A 13,430-nucleotide genomic window follows, 5' to 3' on the forward strand; every position below is an offset into this window, starting at 1 on the left:
AAGTGCCTGTTCAAACTGCACTGGCCTCACCATGATCACTTACATGGATCACATGACAGTGTACAGGAAGGGAATCAGAAGGCTTGGATCTAAGTCCAATAGCTGTGCGATCTTAAGTGAGCGGCTAAACCTCTGCAAGTTTGCCTGTGCATTGATAAAATAATAATTGTGCATACACTACGGGATTATTGTGAAGAGCAAGTATGTATGCAGAACTGTTTTTAAAGCAATAAAGTGCTAGAAAGTTGGTATCATTTTGTCATGTTGTCTTTAGACTATGCTTTCTTCATGAACTTCCAGTAGAGAAGTATACATTTTGGGCCTCGGAACAGATAAGACACTCCAGGGAGGAAATAGCGCTACAGGTGAGTGTTACATATATGGAAATAAAGATTCATTAGTAAAAACATATTTCTTCCCATAAACTGAAATAGAAAGCAAAGGAAAAAGTGTAAACTGTCTATCCTTCTCAATTTTAACAAGATTTCAGTTTGGAATAAGAAAAACGTTTTTGAAAAGGTAAAAGTTCAAGCAGTACAAAGGAGTTTTTCGATAAAAGGTATTTTCCCAGCTGCTGAGCATCTCGGCTAAGCCATGCCACCGGCACCCCGGTTTTCCTTTATGGAAGCAACTTTCAATTTTATAAACAAACATGTACATACTTTACATATAATTTTTGGTAACATTAGTAATGATCCTTTGTATTTGCCTCTTCGTAATTTTTATTAAAATTTATTGGGATGACATTTATTGGGAATATAATAAAATCATATAAATTTCATGTGTAAAATCCAATAGTGTCATATGTATATTACATTGTGTTCCTCGCCAAAAGTTAAATTTCCTTCTGTCACCCCTTTATCCTTACGTATTCCCTACTCCCCAACCCCGGCTAACCACTAACCCATTATCTGTGTCCATGAATCTGTTTGTCATGTTTGTTATTTTCAGTTTTACATCCTACATATAAGTGAAATCATAAGGTTCTCAACTTTTTCTGTCTGACTTATTTCGCTTAGCATGATTATCTCGAGATCCATCCATGCTGTCGCAAATGGCAGTATTTCATCTTTTCTATGGCTGAGCAATTTTCCATTGTATATATGACATTTATCTTCAAAGATATAGGCACCCTGTGTTCATAGCAGCATTATTCACAGTGGCTAAGGCATGGAGACAACCAAAATGTCCTTCTATAGATGACTGGATAAAAAAAGATGTATATATACCTAAATCTTTAACTATAGTGCACTTACAATTTTTGCCAATAATGCCTTTGATGGACACTTCATGTGAGGGCTGTCTGGCTGGTTGTCTCCTTTTTCTCCATGGTAGTTTGGATTAACTACTCCTGAAGCAAAACATCTTTTAAATAGTTTTCTTTTTTCCTTTTTATTATCATCTTTTAGCAAGTTTTTGCAATATTCCAGAGCTTCTGGTTGATGAGCTGAAGCGAAATCACTCTGGGTTTTTCCCTGAAGTGAGCCCTTCTTGAGTGAATTTTCTGTCATTAAATCCTACAGTTTTGTTTATTCACTCCCTGTAGCTCACGCTCTTCAAGTGAAAGCCTGGGAATAGTTTTATTACTGAGAATTTCGAAGAGTTTGATTTATTGATATACATGCTGTTGCAGAGTTTAATGAAGATTGGGGCAGTCGTTAATTCACTGTGATGAGTACTATTAGTTTCCTAGCTTAAATATCTTGTGCTCTCTCATGCTTTCGACATTTGCTTTATAAGGTCATAAAAAACTCCATTCCCTGTTGGCTTCTTTTCTGCTCAGCCAGAACTCCATCTTCTATTACTGAAAGTACTGTCTCAGAAGCTTCCTAACTTCCTTATCTCCCACTAAATGAATCTGAGATCAGGCTTGCAATCTATCCTCCTCCTACTATGGCTAGTTGACACCTGCAGTCACATAACTGCAGATTGCCATTATAGATTCATGGTTTCCAGGAGGTCAACTCTTTAATGCCACTCATCAAACCTTTTACCTCTGGCATTATTTAGGATATAGTTTTGGCTGATAACAGAGACATTATAATAATTATGGCAGACAAAAGATACTCTCTTTTGCATGAATTAGTCCAAAAATAGGGGATCCCAGACTAGGATGGTGGCTCTGCTCCCTGAGGCCATCCAAGGACACAGGATCCTTCTATCCTGTTCCACCTTCCCCAGTGAATTACCCTCATTTGTCCATATTCCAAGTGACAGGATGAAGATAAAGGGGCAATGCGCTGTCTTCTCCCTTTTTCAGGGCACCGTCTGGAAGTGGCATACATAATTTCTGCTCACAACTCTTTGGCCATAACTTACTCATGTGGCCACACTCAGCTGCAAGGAAGGGCAGCTTACAAATAGTCTTTTTTTTTTTTAACTGAAATAAAAATACATACCGAAAAGTACAAAAATCATAAATATATAGGTTGCAGAACTTTCATTAACAAAACACACATGCATAACCAGTATCCAGGACAAGAACAGATATTACCAGAACCCCAGAATCCTCCTCCCAGGCTCTATACCCTTCCAAAGGTGACTACTTCTCTGTGTTCTGACAACAGTTTCACCTGTTTCTGTACTTTGTATGAATGCAATCATCCACAAATCATTTGTGTCTGGGTTCTTTGGCAAGATTTTATGTGAGAATCAGCTATATCGGTGTGTGGCTATTACTATGAAAGAAGGGAAAAAAGATATCAGGGGTCTATTAGCAGGTTGCTAGCTACTAGCCATCTCTCTCATCGACTTCTATGTATCTTCTTGATTGTTCCCTTTTCCTTGAGCCTTTTATCATCAACTCTCCCACTCCATATTAGCAGATGACTTTGCTGGACAATGGAATCTATGAATTCCTATCTGTTCTTATTACTACAAAATACCACATCTATACTTACCATATCTCCTTTTCTCTAGCCTCAAATAAATTAGCATAGCGTCGCTTCTGCCATATTCTGTTAAAGCAGTCACAGGGACTGCCCAGATTTAGGCGGTAGAAAAATAAAACCCAGTTCTTAATAAGCCACATTGCATAAGAGCACGCGGAGTGGGAAACTTTGTTGTGGCCATCTCTGGAAAGTATAGTCTACCACACCCAGTGTGAAAGCATGCACACGGCTATTTAATACCCAAAGTACCATATACAAAACTGTGAGAAATAATAGTAAATTGTTGTTTTAAGCCACTAAATTTTGGGGTCAACTGTTATGCAGCAGTAACTATACAGCTACATCTATCAGTTACTGTCTCAAGAATGCTGCATAACAAACCACCCCCAAATTCTGTGGCTTACAATTATGAGCACTTATTGCTCACAAGTCTACAGGTCAGTTGGGTGGTTCTGCCAATCTGGGTTAGGCTTGGATTTCACTTGGGATCAAATGTATCTGCAGTCAGCTAGCAGGCTGGCTGGGGGATAGCTAGTCCCACATAGCTTCACTCACTTGTCTGGCTGTTTACTGCTATTGGCTTGTACAACAGAGGGACTGGGCCACATGTCTCATTATCCAGCAGGCTAGGCTGGGCTGGGCTTGGAACCATGGTAGGGGTCTAAAAGAACAAGTGGAAGTTTTCAAAACCTTTAAAATCTACCCAGAGCCGGCATATTATTTTCTCTGCATTCCACTGGCCAAAATAAGTCACAAGGTCGTCTTCCAGATTTAAGAGGTATATAAACTCAACCTCTTGGTGGGAGCAGCAAAGTCACATTGAGAAAGTCATGACTACATGGAGGGATAAAAAATTGGGGACACATTGCAGTAAACCTACCCCAAATAAAAAAAACCTTATTGTTTTATTGATATATAAAAATTCCTTTTCTTTTAATTCAGCTCTCACTGGCCTATTACTTTCCCTCCCTCCCTATTCCTCCTCTTGTTTGAAGAAACACAGTTGACTTTTTTTTGCCATAAAACTTAACTTATACTCTAGGAATTCAATAAAGCTCCTAACAACATAAAAGAATAACAGTTAATAAGAAATGTAAACGAATTCTTCTGAATCCAGTGTGAAGCAACTACAGAGCAGAATAAGTGAGCCAAACAACTCAAAGTCAAAAACCGGACTTTAATGAATAATTTTGGTAAAAGTGTTTTTACACAGATATGCAGGTATAAAACTCATAAAAAATGAAAAGACTCTTTCTCTCCTTAAGTACTTCTTAGAACAGTTGTGACTAAGTTTAACCTGATATATGTTTCAGAGTTTAAAAACCAAGAAACTAACACATTTTTGCAGTTAAACCTGAGACACATATTTATTGTACTATCACTGGAAATATTTGATTTGTTACTTTTATTGGCAGGTTTGCCTTTTAAAAATCTTCCTAGGAGAAAATAAAAGAAAAAGTATCTGTCTATATTACCCATTATTCTTTGAACATTGCTTAGGAATAACACAACCTTAAAACAGCTCAATTTTGAAAAGCATTAACAAAATGCTGGAGTGTTTTTATTTTCGGGAGCTCTTTTAGAAAAAGAAATGAGTATTAAAAAATAATTTTGTCCTGGCATTGGTGGGATGAGCTCTATCTACGCTGTTCACAAATTTAGCACACAAGAGTGTCTGCTTTAAAAGGGGTCAACACTAGTAAGTAACATGAAGCAGAGAAGCCAACTTTAGGAGCTGCATTCATTCTGGTGTACTCAGTTAATCCCTCTCTCAGGTTGTACTAGCATATCTCCGAGGAGATGCACACCCTAATTTCATAGATATCTAACTATTTAGCTTTCCCTATAGATAGAAAGGCTTACCTCTGTGACAGCCTCAGTCTTAATTGAAAAGGTTATGAGAACCCAATTCTAAGTGCCCCAACTGTATTTTATCATCGCAAGTAGCTATTAGTGTTTCTTAAGAGGAATTATATTGTAAGATAATTCTTAGTTGTATGGGACTATTCCAGACAATACAGAACGTTTAGCACTCCTGGCCATTCACTAAAAACAAGCTGCTTTCACAGTCACTGTGACAATCAAAAATCATACCCACACATTTCTAACTGCCCCTTGATAAGAACCACCAAGCTAGATGGTTCAAGATTAATATCTATTAACTTCGGGACTTCCACAGAAAGTAACTGCTTTCTTACCTTCAGTAACAATGACTGAAGAAGAACACTTAGTTCAAAATACATTGTACTTAAATGTTATTTTGGAATGATAAGCTAATTTCTTCAAATTCATGGTGATCTGAAAGTGCAATACTTATTTATCTCCAAATGCACACATATGTTTACAGGAAAATGACTGTTTATATTCCACTGGCATATCTTACCCCACTTATCTTTGGTATAAAAATATGCTCATCTACTACAAGAAGATAAAAAACCAGGTCGATCTTCTTCATTCTCTCACACTGATGTTCCTGGGAACTGCTGCTGTCTTTGCTCCAAAACTTGTTGATTTAATAGTTGTTGCTGTTTCTGTAAAAACTGTACCACTTCTGGACTTCTTAATAATGACTTAAAAAAAGAAAAAAATATTTATTAATAGTATTGTTCCTATGGGATTAGATTGTATTTATGCTATGAAATTACTCTGATATGTCCCTACACAATACAATACGCTTAGAAAACAAAATATGCCTAAATTGAATTCATGTTTGCCTCTGATGCAGTGCAATTAAATTGTAAACTAATAATAATAAAATCTGATGACATACATCAAATTACTAAAACCTAAAAATAATAGGTGAAACCTGATCTTACTGGTGACTTTGCACTCAAAGGAAATGCTTTATATGATGTGCCAGCATAGATACTCTCTATGAAGCATAAAAGCAAACAGCCAAGAACAGCCCTGGTCCAGGACGACAGCAAGAAAAAAAGGAAATGAAAAAGGGCCATATATGAAAACAGCAGTTCAACGTGACTTTGGAAATACATTTAAGACTAGTCCTGGAACTCAAGTTTCTCCTACTAGACTACTAAGTCTTTCTGAAGAAATTAAAAAGTGTGTATGTGTATGTATGTGCGTGTGTGTGTGTATAGCTATGTGTCTATAGATAGTTAAATTACCAAAATTTCACAAAAGAATAAACTGCTCTATAATAATCAATATATTTTTGTACACATATCATTTTTAAATGTAGTTGTAATCATATAATAAATATAATAGATTATGGTTAATGTGATTTTGTTATAATAATTTACATATAAAATTGATGAAGAAAAAATCTTTGGCTCCAATAAATTGAAAAAAGATAAACTACATAAAAGTGGAAATACTATCATTAAATACTAATTTTAAAATTTAACATAGCACATTTTCTACGTATTAAACAGTTTTGTTTAAAACTTATTTGTAAAGACTGCCTAACATTCTACCAAATAAATGTACAATAGTCTTAGCTGTTATGAAACTGTTGACGATTTAGGTTGTTTATCCTACCATTACACTATTTATGATTAATACATTTCTGGCAACATCCTTATGCCTAACTTTATCCATATTTAGGATTTATTTCTTGCAAATGTTTCACAGTAAATATGATTTCTGAATCAAAGTGGATGACCATTTTAAAGAATCCTGAAACATATTGCCCAACTGCTTTCTAGAAGTGTTGTGCCAATACTGATGCCATCAACAGAACGAGAGTGCCCATTTCACAGAAGTTCAACATCGCTGTGTGTTATCATTTAAATTATTTTTGCTTACTGTTATCGCTTATTGTTATCAATATTGTGATACTGAATACCTTTTCATATCATTTAATGGTAGTATTTTTCCTTTTTTTTCGTTATATCTTTTGTGACGTATTGGGCCAAAATTGCTTCCTCAGCAATTTGTATTTTATGCAATAAAACATTAACCATATTAGCCATAGTTCTTTTTATGTTTGTTGCAAATATTTTTCCTGTTATTTTGAAATTTGCATTTTTATTTTTACAACCATTTTTGACTTCTGCATTCATTTTTATGCAGTATGATTTATAATCTTTTCTTTGTAATTTTATCTATTTTTTGGTTTTTAAAAATTTTTATTTTTCAATTACAGTTGACATTCGATATTATATTAGTTTAATCATGTTAGAACATAGTGGTTAGACATTTATGTAATTTACAAAGTGATTCCTTCAATAAGTCTAGTACCCACCTAGCACCATACATAGTTAGTTATACAATGTTACCGACAATATTCCCTATGATGTACTTGACATCCCATGACTATTTTGTAAGTATCAATTTGTACCTTTTGTCTATTTCTTTTAAATAAAAAAATTCTCATTCCAGATTTTTTAGATAAAGTCCCAATTCTAATTTTTTTTAATTTAAAAATCTTTATCAGGAATTTATTTTGATGTATAGTGTAATGTGACAAGCTAAATTTTTTCTCCTCAAATTATTTTCCAATTATTCCATTATTTACTGAATAATCTCTCCTTCCCTGGCTGAGTTTTAATGAGTTTTAATATCCTCTATCAAATTTATAATAGAGATCCTTATTAAATATTGGTTTAACTGTATCTCGATACCATTAAAGCATTATTCCACAAACCCCAGAATTTGGTACAAGGAGAATGTTTTAAAATCCCATCTTGCTCGGATATTCAGTATATGTAGTGCCAAAGTGAGCACTTGCTCAGATATTCATGCTTTAGTCCATGAAGAGACAAGATTAAATGTGTTCCTGCTCACACACTCTTGGGGGAGCACTGTGAGATCCCACTGTGTACTGGCAGAGGTACAATTCGATTCTGATGATCAGTTTAATAAATTTTAAAATCTCAAAAATCTAAATAGTTCCATTTATAACAACCTTTGTTAACAGATTTGTAATTACTTTACAAACTGATGCTTACCAGTCTTTTTTGATTTAATACTTGTTCTAAAAGAGTAGGTCTTGCAGGACGATCCCCAAAAGATCCCGTTCTTTGTTTAACAATGGAGAGTATGTTATCTGCACTTTCCTGAGATAAATAATAAAAATACAAATAGTATTAACAGTTAACATAATATAATAATCCATGTTTACAGGCATTTCAGTGATGTAATGCACAGGTCTTTGCTTCTCTTCCATCTTGTCCAGCCCCTGTGGGACTTCGGGAAAGTCCCTCATTAAGTCACAGGCAAAGTGTTGGCAATTAATTTTATATAACACTTCTCACTCTCCTTCCCTTCAGGATTTCCAACCTGGGATCTTCAGTCTCTTGAAGTCTTAAAATCATCAGTGGGGCAAACGTGGTGGTGGCGGGAAGTAAATAAAGAGTTACTTGTGAGTTATTTTCAATATTGTAAAAAAAAAAAAGAAAAAAGCCAAGTAGAAACTGAGCATTCTCTTCATAGAAAGCTATCCAGGCCTTCCAGCCTGACTTTGGATGAAATATATGAACTCAAAGGCAACTTATATATTGCTAATGAAACATTCTAATTGATACTTTTGCCCAATTAACAACAAAAATGAGGAGGCAGAAAAATTGCTTAAGGAAACAATTGATAGACAAAGCTTTCAAAATTTGGCAGTCATTAGGCAAAAAATGACAAACTGGTTTTGAAAAGACTGGAAAACATTAGCATAAAGAAAATAGGTCAGTTCTAAAGTGACACCGTGCACTGAGACATTATTACCCAAACAAAACCACCAGCATTTCCTAATGAACATGCACCCACAGTTATCTGATGGAATCTTAATACTTAAATTTTCCTGGCATAACAAAACACTGCTCTAGCTGACTGAAACATTCTCTTATAAAAACATGTTACCATATTGACTACATCCAAAAATCTGACTAAACAAGTATAAAACTATAACTGTTTTATTAGGAAGCCTTATGTGAATTTACCTTTGCTCTTCATTTAGGTTATTATCAAAGCTGTTTTACCCTCTTGGCCTTTTCTCTATTGGCTTCTTAGTTGTCTATTAGAAAGAATGTCCCCTTTATCTCCTTCGTTACATGAAAATTTACCAACCTGTTCAGAAAATGTTGAATCCCTAAACATTTAGGTTTCAAAATATAAAAAAAAAAAAAGAAAACTGTAATACTCAGAGAAAGCAAAAATTTCTCCCTTCCTCTCTCCACACAGGGTTAACTTTATTTATAGCACTGTTTCTTTTTTTAAAAAATCAGTTTACTGGGATAACACTAATAATATATAAATTTCAGGTGTACGACTTTAAAATACATCTATTGTGTGCTCTCCACCTGAGGTGTGTCCTCCCATCACACCACATTTGATCCCCTTTATCTTCCCTTCCCTACTAGTAACCACCATTCCGTGGGACTCTTTCACTAAACTATAGGCTGACTTTAATCCACCCACTCCATCAGAGTAGGAACCCCTGGTACTTCCTGAATAGAAACCTTCATTTAGAGACTCCAAATCCAAAACCCCATAGCTTGGCATTCAGTACAATATAAACTGGCTTCAAACCCTCTTTCCAAATTTATCTTTCATGAATTTTTCACGAAAAGTTTCCACTTCAGCTAGATTGGTCCACTTGCTGTGATCTCAAAAGTATCTCCTATATTCCCACTTCCGTTTACTAACATGTGCTTCTCTTTCTTCTTACCTACCAAATTTCTAGGGATGCAGTACAGTGCAGGGGTAAGAGTGAAGGCTCTCGAATCACTCCCTTCCTCTCTCCACACAGGGTTAACTTTATTTATAGCACTGTTTCTTTTTTTAAAAAATCAGTTTACTGGGATAACACTAATAATATATAAATTTCAGGTGTACGACTTTAAAATACATCTATTGTGTGCTCTCCACCTGAGGTGTGTCCTCCCATCACACCACATTTGATCCCCTTTATCTTCCCTTCCCCACTAGTAACCACCATTCCGTGGGACTCTTTCACTTTTATGTGCACAAGAAATGACATGCTGAAACTGACTTGATGGCAGAATATCCTGTATTCTCATAATCTCCGACAAAGCACTACGTAGATTCAGAATGTTAATATCACAAAATCTTAGAAGCTTGCAATGTAAATAACCTTGAGTCGTCTAGTCTAAATTTATATAAAAATTGGAACTCCCTTTTCAAAGATTCTGAACACTTTTTATCCAAAGGAGCTTACCAACTTTCAAGGCATCCCATTTGGTTTTGAATAGCTCTAACATTTAGGTGGCTTTTACTTATGTTCAGCTGAAATAACATCTCTCGTGATTTTCACCTGAATCCTGGGTACTTCAGGACTATGCAAAATAAACCTGCTGCTCCTTCCAAATGAGAACCTTTTAGATATTAAATAATGATCACAATCCCCCAGGTCAATTCTTTTATCCCTTGTTCCTTTATGTGTCTCTCACATAGCATAACTTGCAGATTCATGGACTAAATATATACATTTGTTCGTTATTTAACCTTGATCTGTGTAAGAAATACTGATTTTAAATACCTTAGTTTCTAATCTTGCTGCTCAAACTATGGCAGAAGACCACATTACCATCTATGAGTCCTATAATGATCTCCTAAAGAGGCTCTAAACTATAGGCTGACTTTAATCCACCCACTCCATCAGAGTAGGAACCCCTGGTACTTCCTGAATAGAAACCTTCATTTAGAGACTCCAAATCCAAAACCCCATAGCTTGGCATTCAGTACAATATAAACTGGCTTCAAACCCTCTTTCCAAATTTATCTTTCATGAATTTTTCACAAAAAGTTTCCACTTCAGCTAGATTGGTCCACTTGCTGTGATCTCAAAAGTATCTCCTATATTCCCACTTCCGTTTACTAACATGTGCTTCTCTTTCTTCTTACCTACCAAATTTCTAGGGATGCAGTACAGTGCAGGGGTAAGAGTGAAGGCTCTAGAATCAAATTGCTTAGATTTGAGTAATTGCTGGCTGTATGACCTAGGTCAAGTTACTTAACCACTCTGTGCCTCTGTTTCTACATATGTAAAATATAGCACCTATCTCATTGCTGAATGATGTGAGGCTCCATTTACAGCCTAGCACAGTACCTGGCACGTAATAAACTTAGCTGATTAAGCATAAACTATCTGCCATCCTTTCTGGCTTAAACTGACATTTTCTCTGCAAAGCCTTCCCAGAGTGTCTCAGCCTACAATGATATCTACTAAAGCAGTACTATATAGTTGACAGAGTTGACCTTATTATAAATCCTGTCACTGTTATTTTTACACTCGGTTCAATAAAGATAGTTACGGCTCTTGAAATCTCCTCAGAACTGGTAAAATGTCCCTTAAAATCAGACAAATGGTATAGTATGCGATTATTTCTTGCTTATAGCAAGTAGTTTTCATCCCCAAAAAATCATTTTAAAATAATTTTAAAATACAAAAATTATTAAGGCTCATTTCGTGGAGGGTGGAGGGGGAGACTCTAATTCAGTATCAATTTATCTTTTGTACATTTTCCTCAAACTAGATGGAAACGGTGGGCACTAAAAAAAGAAAGTAGCTATAGATAAATAACTTCTTTCTTGAAAAGAACTAGATTATCTCCTCTCTCTGTAAGAATTCTGAAGTGAATGGGTACTTTTGGAACATACAGAAGGGATAAACGACCACCTTTACTTTCATTCTGTAGTAAGATGCTTATTTCCATAATTCCATGTAATGCACGATTTGATAAAATATACTATTTTACAAGGATATGAGTAGAGGAGGTTTTAAATATAAGATCCACAAGGGCCCTGAACTCCATGAATGTGCATACAAAATTAATACCTTCATGTGTGCATTTTTCTGGGAAAAATGTTAAGTTTCATAAAATTCTCAGAGTCCTTTTACCCTGATTAAGATGCAATGGGATAAAAGGGAACGAGGTCACTCGGACCCTAATCAGTGCAAATAAAATGTGATATGTGGGTGACTGCGGATTTTAGAAATATTTAGAACATTACATTTGTAAACAATCACGAAGTCTAAAATGTGAGCAATAAGGCAGTTGTTCAACTCCAGCCAAAACCTAAGAAATTTAAAGACTTTCAAAATACATCCTAGGACAGGTTTGTTTTAAAAATTATTTTCTGGATCATTTTTAACAAAATTCAATTTTTTTTTTCTGCACTGAAAAATTACAACTTTTATTTAAAAAAGGAAAACACACAGGATGGAGCATCTGCTTATCTATAACAACCTCAAAGAACACCAATAACAACCTCAAAGAACACCAATAACAACAATAATAATGGCTAAGGCTTACTGACTTTTACTATCTGCTGGACAACGTGTGAACACTCGATATGGAATACCTCCCATATCCACAGTAACAATAAGAACTATGTTATTCCCCATCTTACAGAGGAAGGAGCTGAGGCATTTAATAACCTGTTCAAGGCCACACAGCCAGCAAATGATAGAATGGAGTTTTGCAGTCAGAAGTCCAATTCAGAGCAATGGCTTTAACCTTCAACGCCGCTCAAATCAAACAATCTGAATATCAGAGGCTTACACACCGTTATTATTCTTCTTCTCCAGGGGTACTGAAAAAGGGGTAGTGAGAGCAGGGTACTAAGAATAGGGACACTGAGAACAAGGTATTAAGTAAGGGGTACTGAGAACAGGGTTCTAAAAACAGGGTGTTAAGTATAAGGGTACTGGGAACAGGGTACTAAGAACTGAAATAGTGATAACAGGAAGAGATTATCTTCTCCTAGATGAAGTACCAATTTCATCTAGGTTCCTAAGTCTCTTTACCTGCTATTTTGCTGATGAACCTTTACTACCTGCCCTTCCAGTCCATATCCCAGATCTCTGAAATGACAGCTCTTCAGACGTGTAACATCATTTTCATTGAAATGTATTCATCTATCACAAGGATGCAACAAACTCTTAAGGCTCTGCACACGTTTGTGTAAACTTTATAGGGCAAGCACTCACTAACTCGCGGCCTCAAGTCCAGCCACGGCAACCTGACCCTTCTGGCGGCTGGTGGCAGGCGCTGGAAGTGCGGTCTGCACAAGAATGGAGTTTCTTCTTCCACCTCCCACTCCCCAAGACCCCAGCTAGGGTCTGATACCTCCAGTTTGACACTTCCCACGCTGCCAGCCGGGGCGGCCCCACCGCAGTTCAGAGCCTGGTCGCTTTTCTTCTTTTTGTACTTGTCTTTGTACATCTTGTTGCGGTGCTTCTTGCACATCCACGGCTTGCGCTGCTTGGCCACCTGGCTCGTGGTTTCGTTGCAACCCTCGTAGGTGCAGGTCTTGCTCATGCCGCCCCCACCGCTGCCTCGTCTTCGGGCTCCCCCGCTGCCGCCCTCGCCCCCCGAATGGGTCTCCTCGTCCTCCAGGTCCTCCAAACTCGCTGTGCTCTCGCCTCCCCCCGGGGGATCCGAAGTGTCCAGCAGGTCGGCTTCGTCCTCTCCCGCCTCTTCGTCGCCATCGCCGGCCACTTCACACAGGTAGCCCATCGGCTGGCCCGCTCCGGCGCTGCCCCCCAGAGCCGGAGCTTGCCGCAGGACGCCCTCGGCCGCCGCCTCGTCCTGCCCTCCACAGGGGCGCATCACCAGCAGCGTC

At 36.9% G+C, this 13,430-nt stretch overlaps 1 protein-coding gene across 1 annotated transcript; it reads right to left on the reverse strand.

Annotated features, from left to right (window-relative positions):
• Window positions 1-4,048: 4,048 nt before the first annotated feature.
• Window positions 4,049-13,424, reverse strand: RFXAP (regulatory factor X associated protein). Its single transcript, XM_015592457.1, has 3 exons — window positions 12,935-13,424; window positions 7,802-7,909; window positions 4,049-5,461 (listed from the first exon to the last, which is right to left on the reverse strand). Exons 1-3 carry the CDS (start codon window positions 13,415-13,417, stop codon window positions 5,351-5,353), a joined length of 702 nt encoding a protein of 233 aa, XP_015447943.1. The 5' UTR covers window positions 13,418-13,424; the 3' UTR covers window positions 4,049-5,350.
• Between the last annotated feature and the right edge of the window lie 6 nt (window positions 13,425-13,430).

Source organism: Pteropus alecto, unplaced genomic scaffold (genome assembly GCF_000325575.1).
Source record: "Pteropus alecto unplaced genomic scaffold, ASM32557v1 scaffold16, whole genome shotgun sequence".
In the NCBI taxonomy this organism is placed as follows: Eukaryota; Metazoa; Chordata; class Mammalia; order Chiroptera; family Pteropodidae; genus Pteropus; species Pteropus alecto.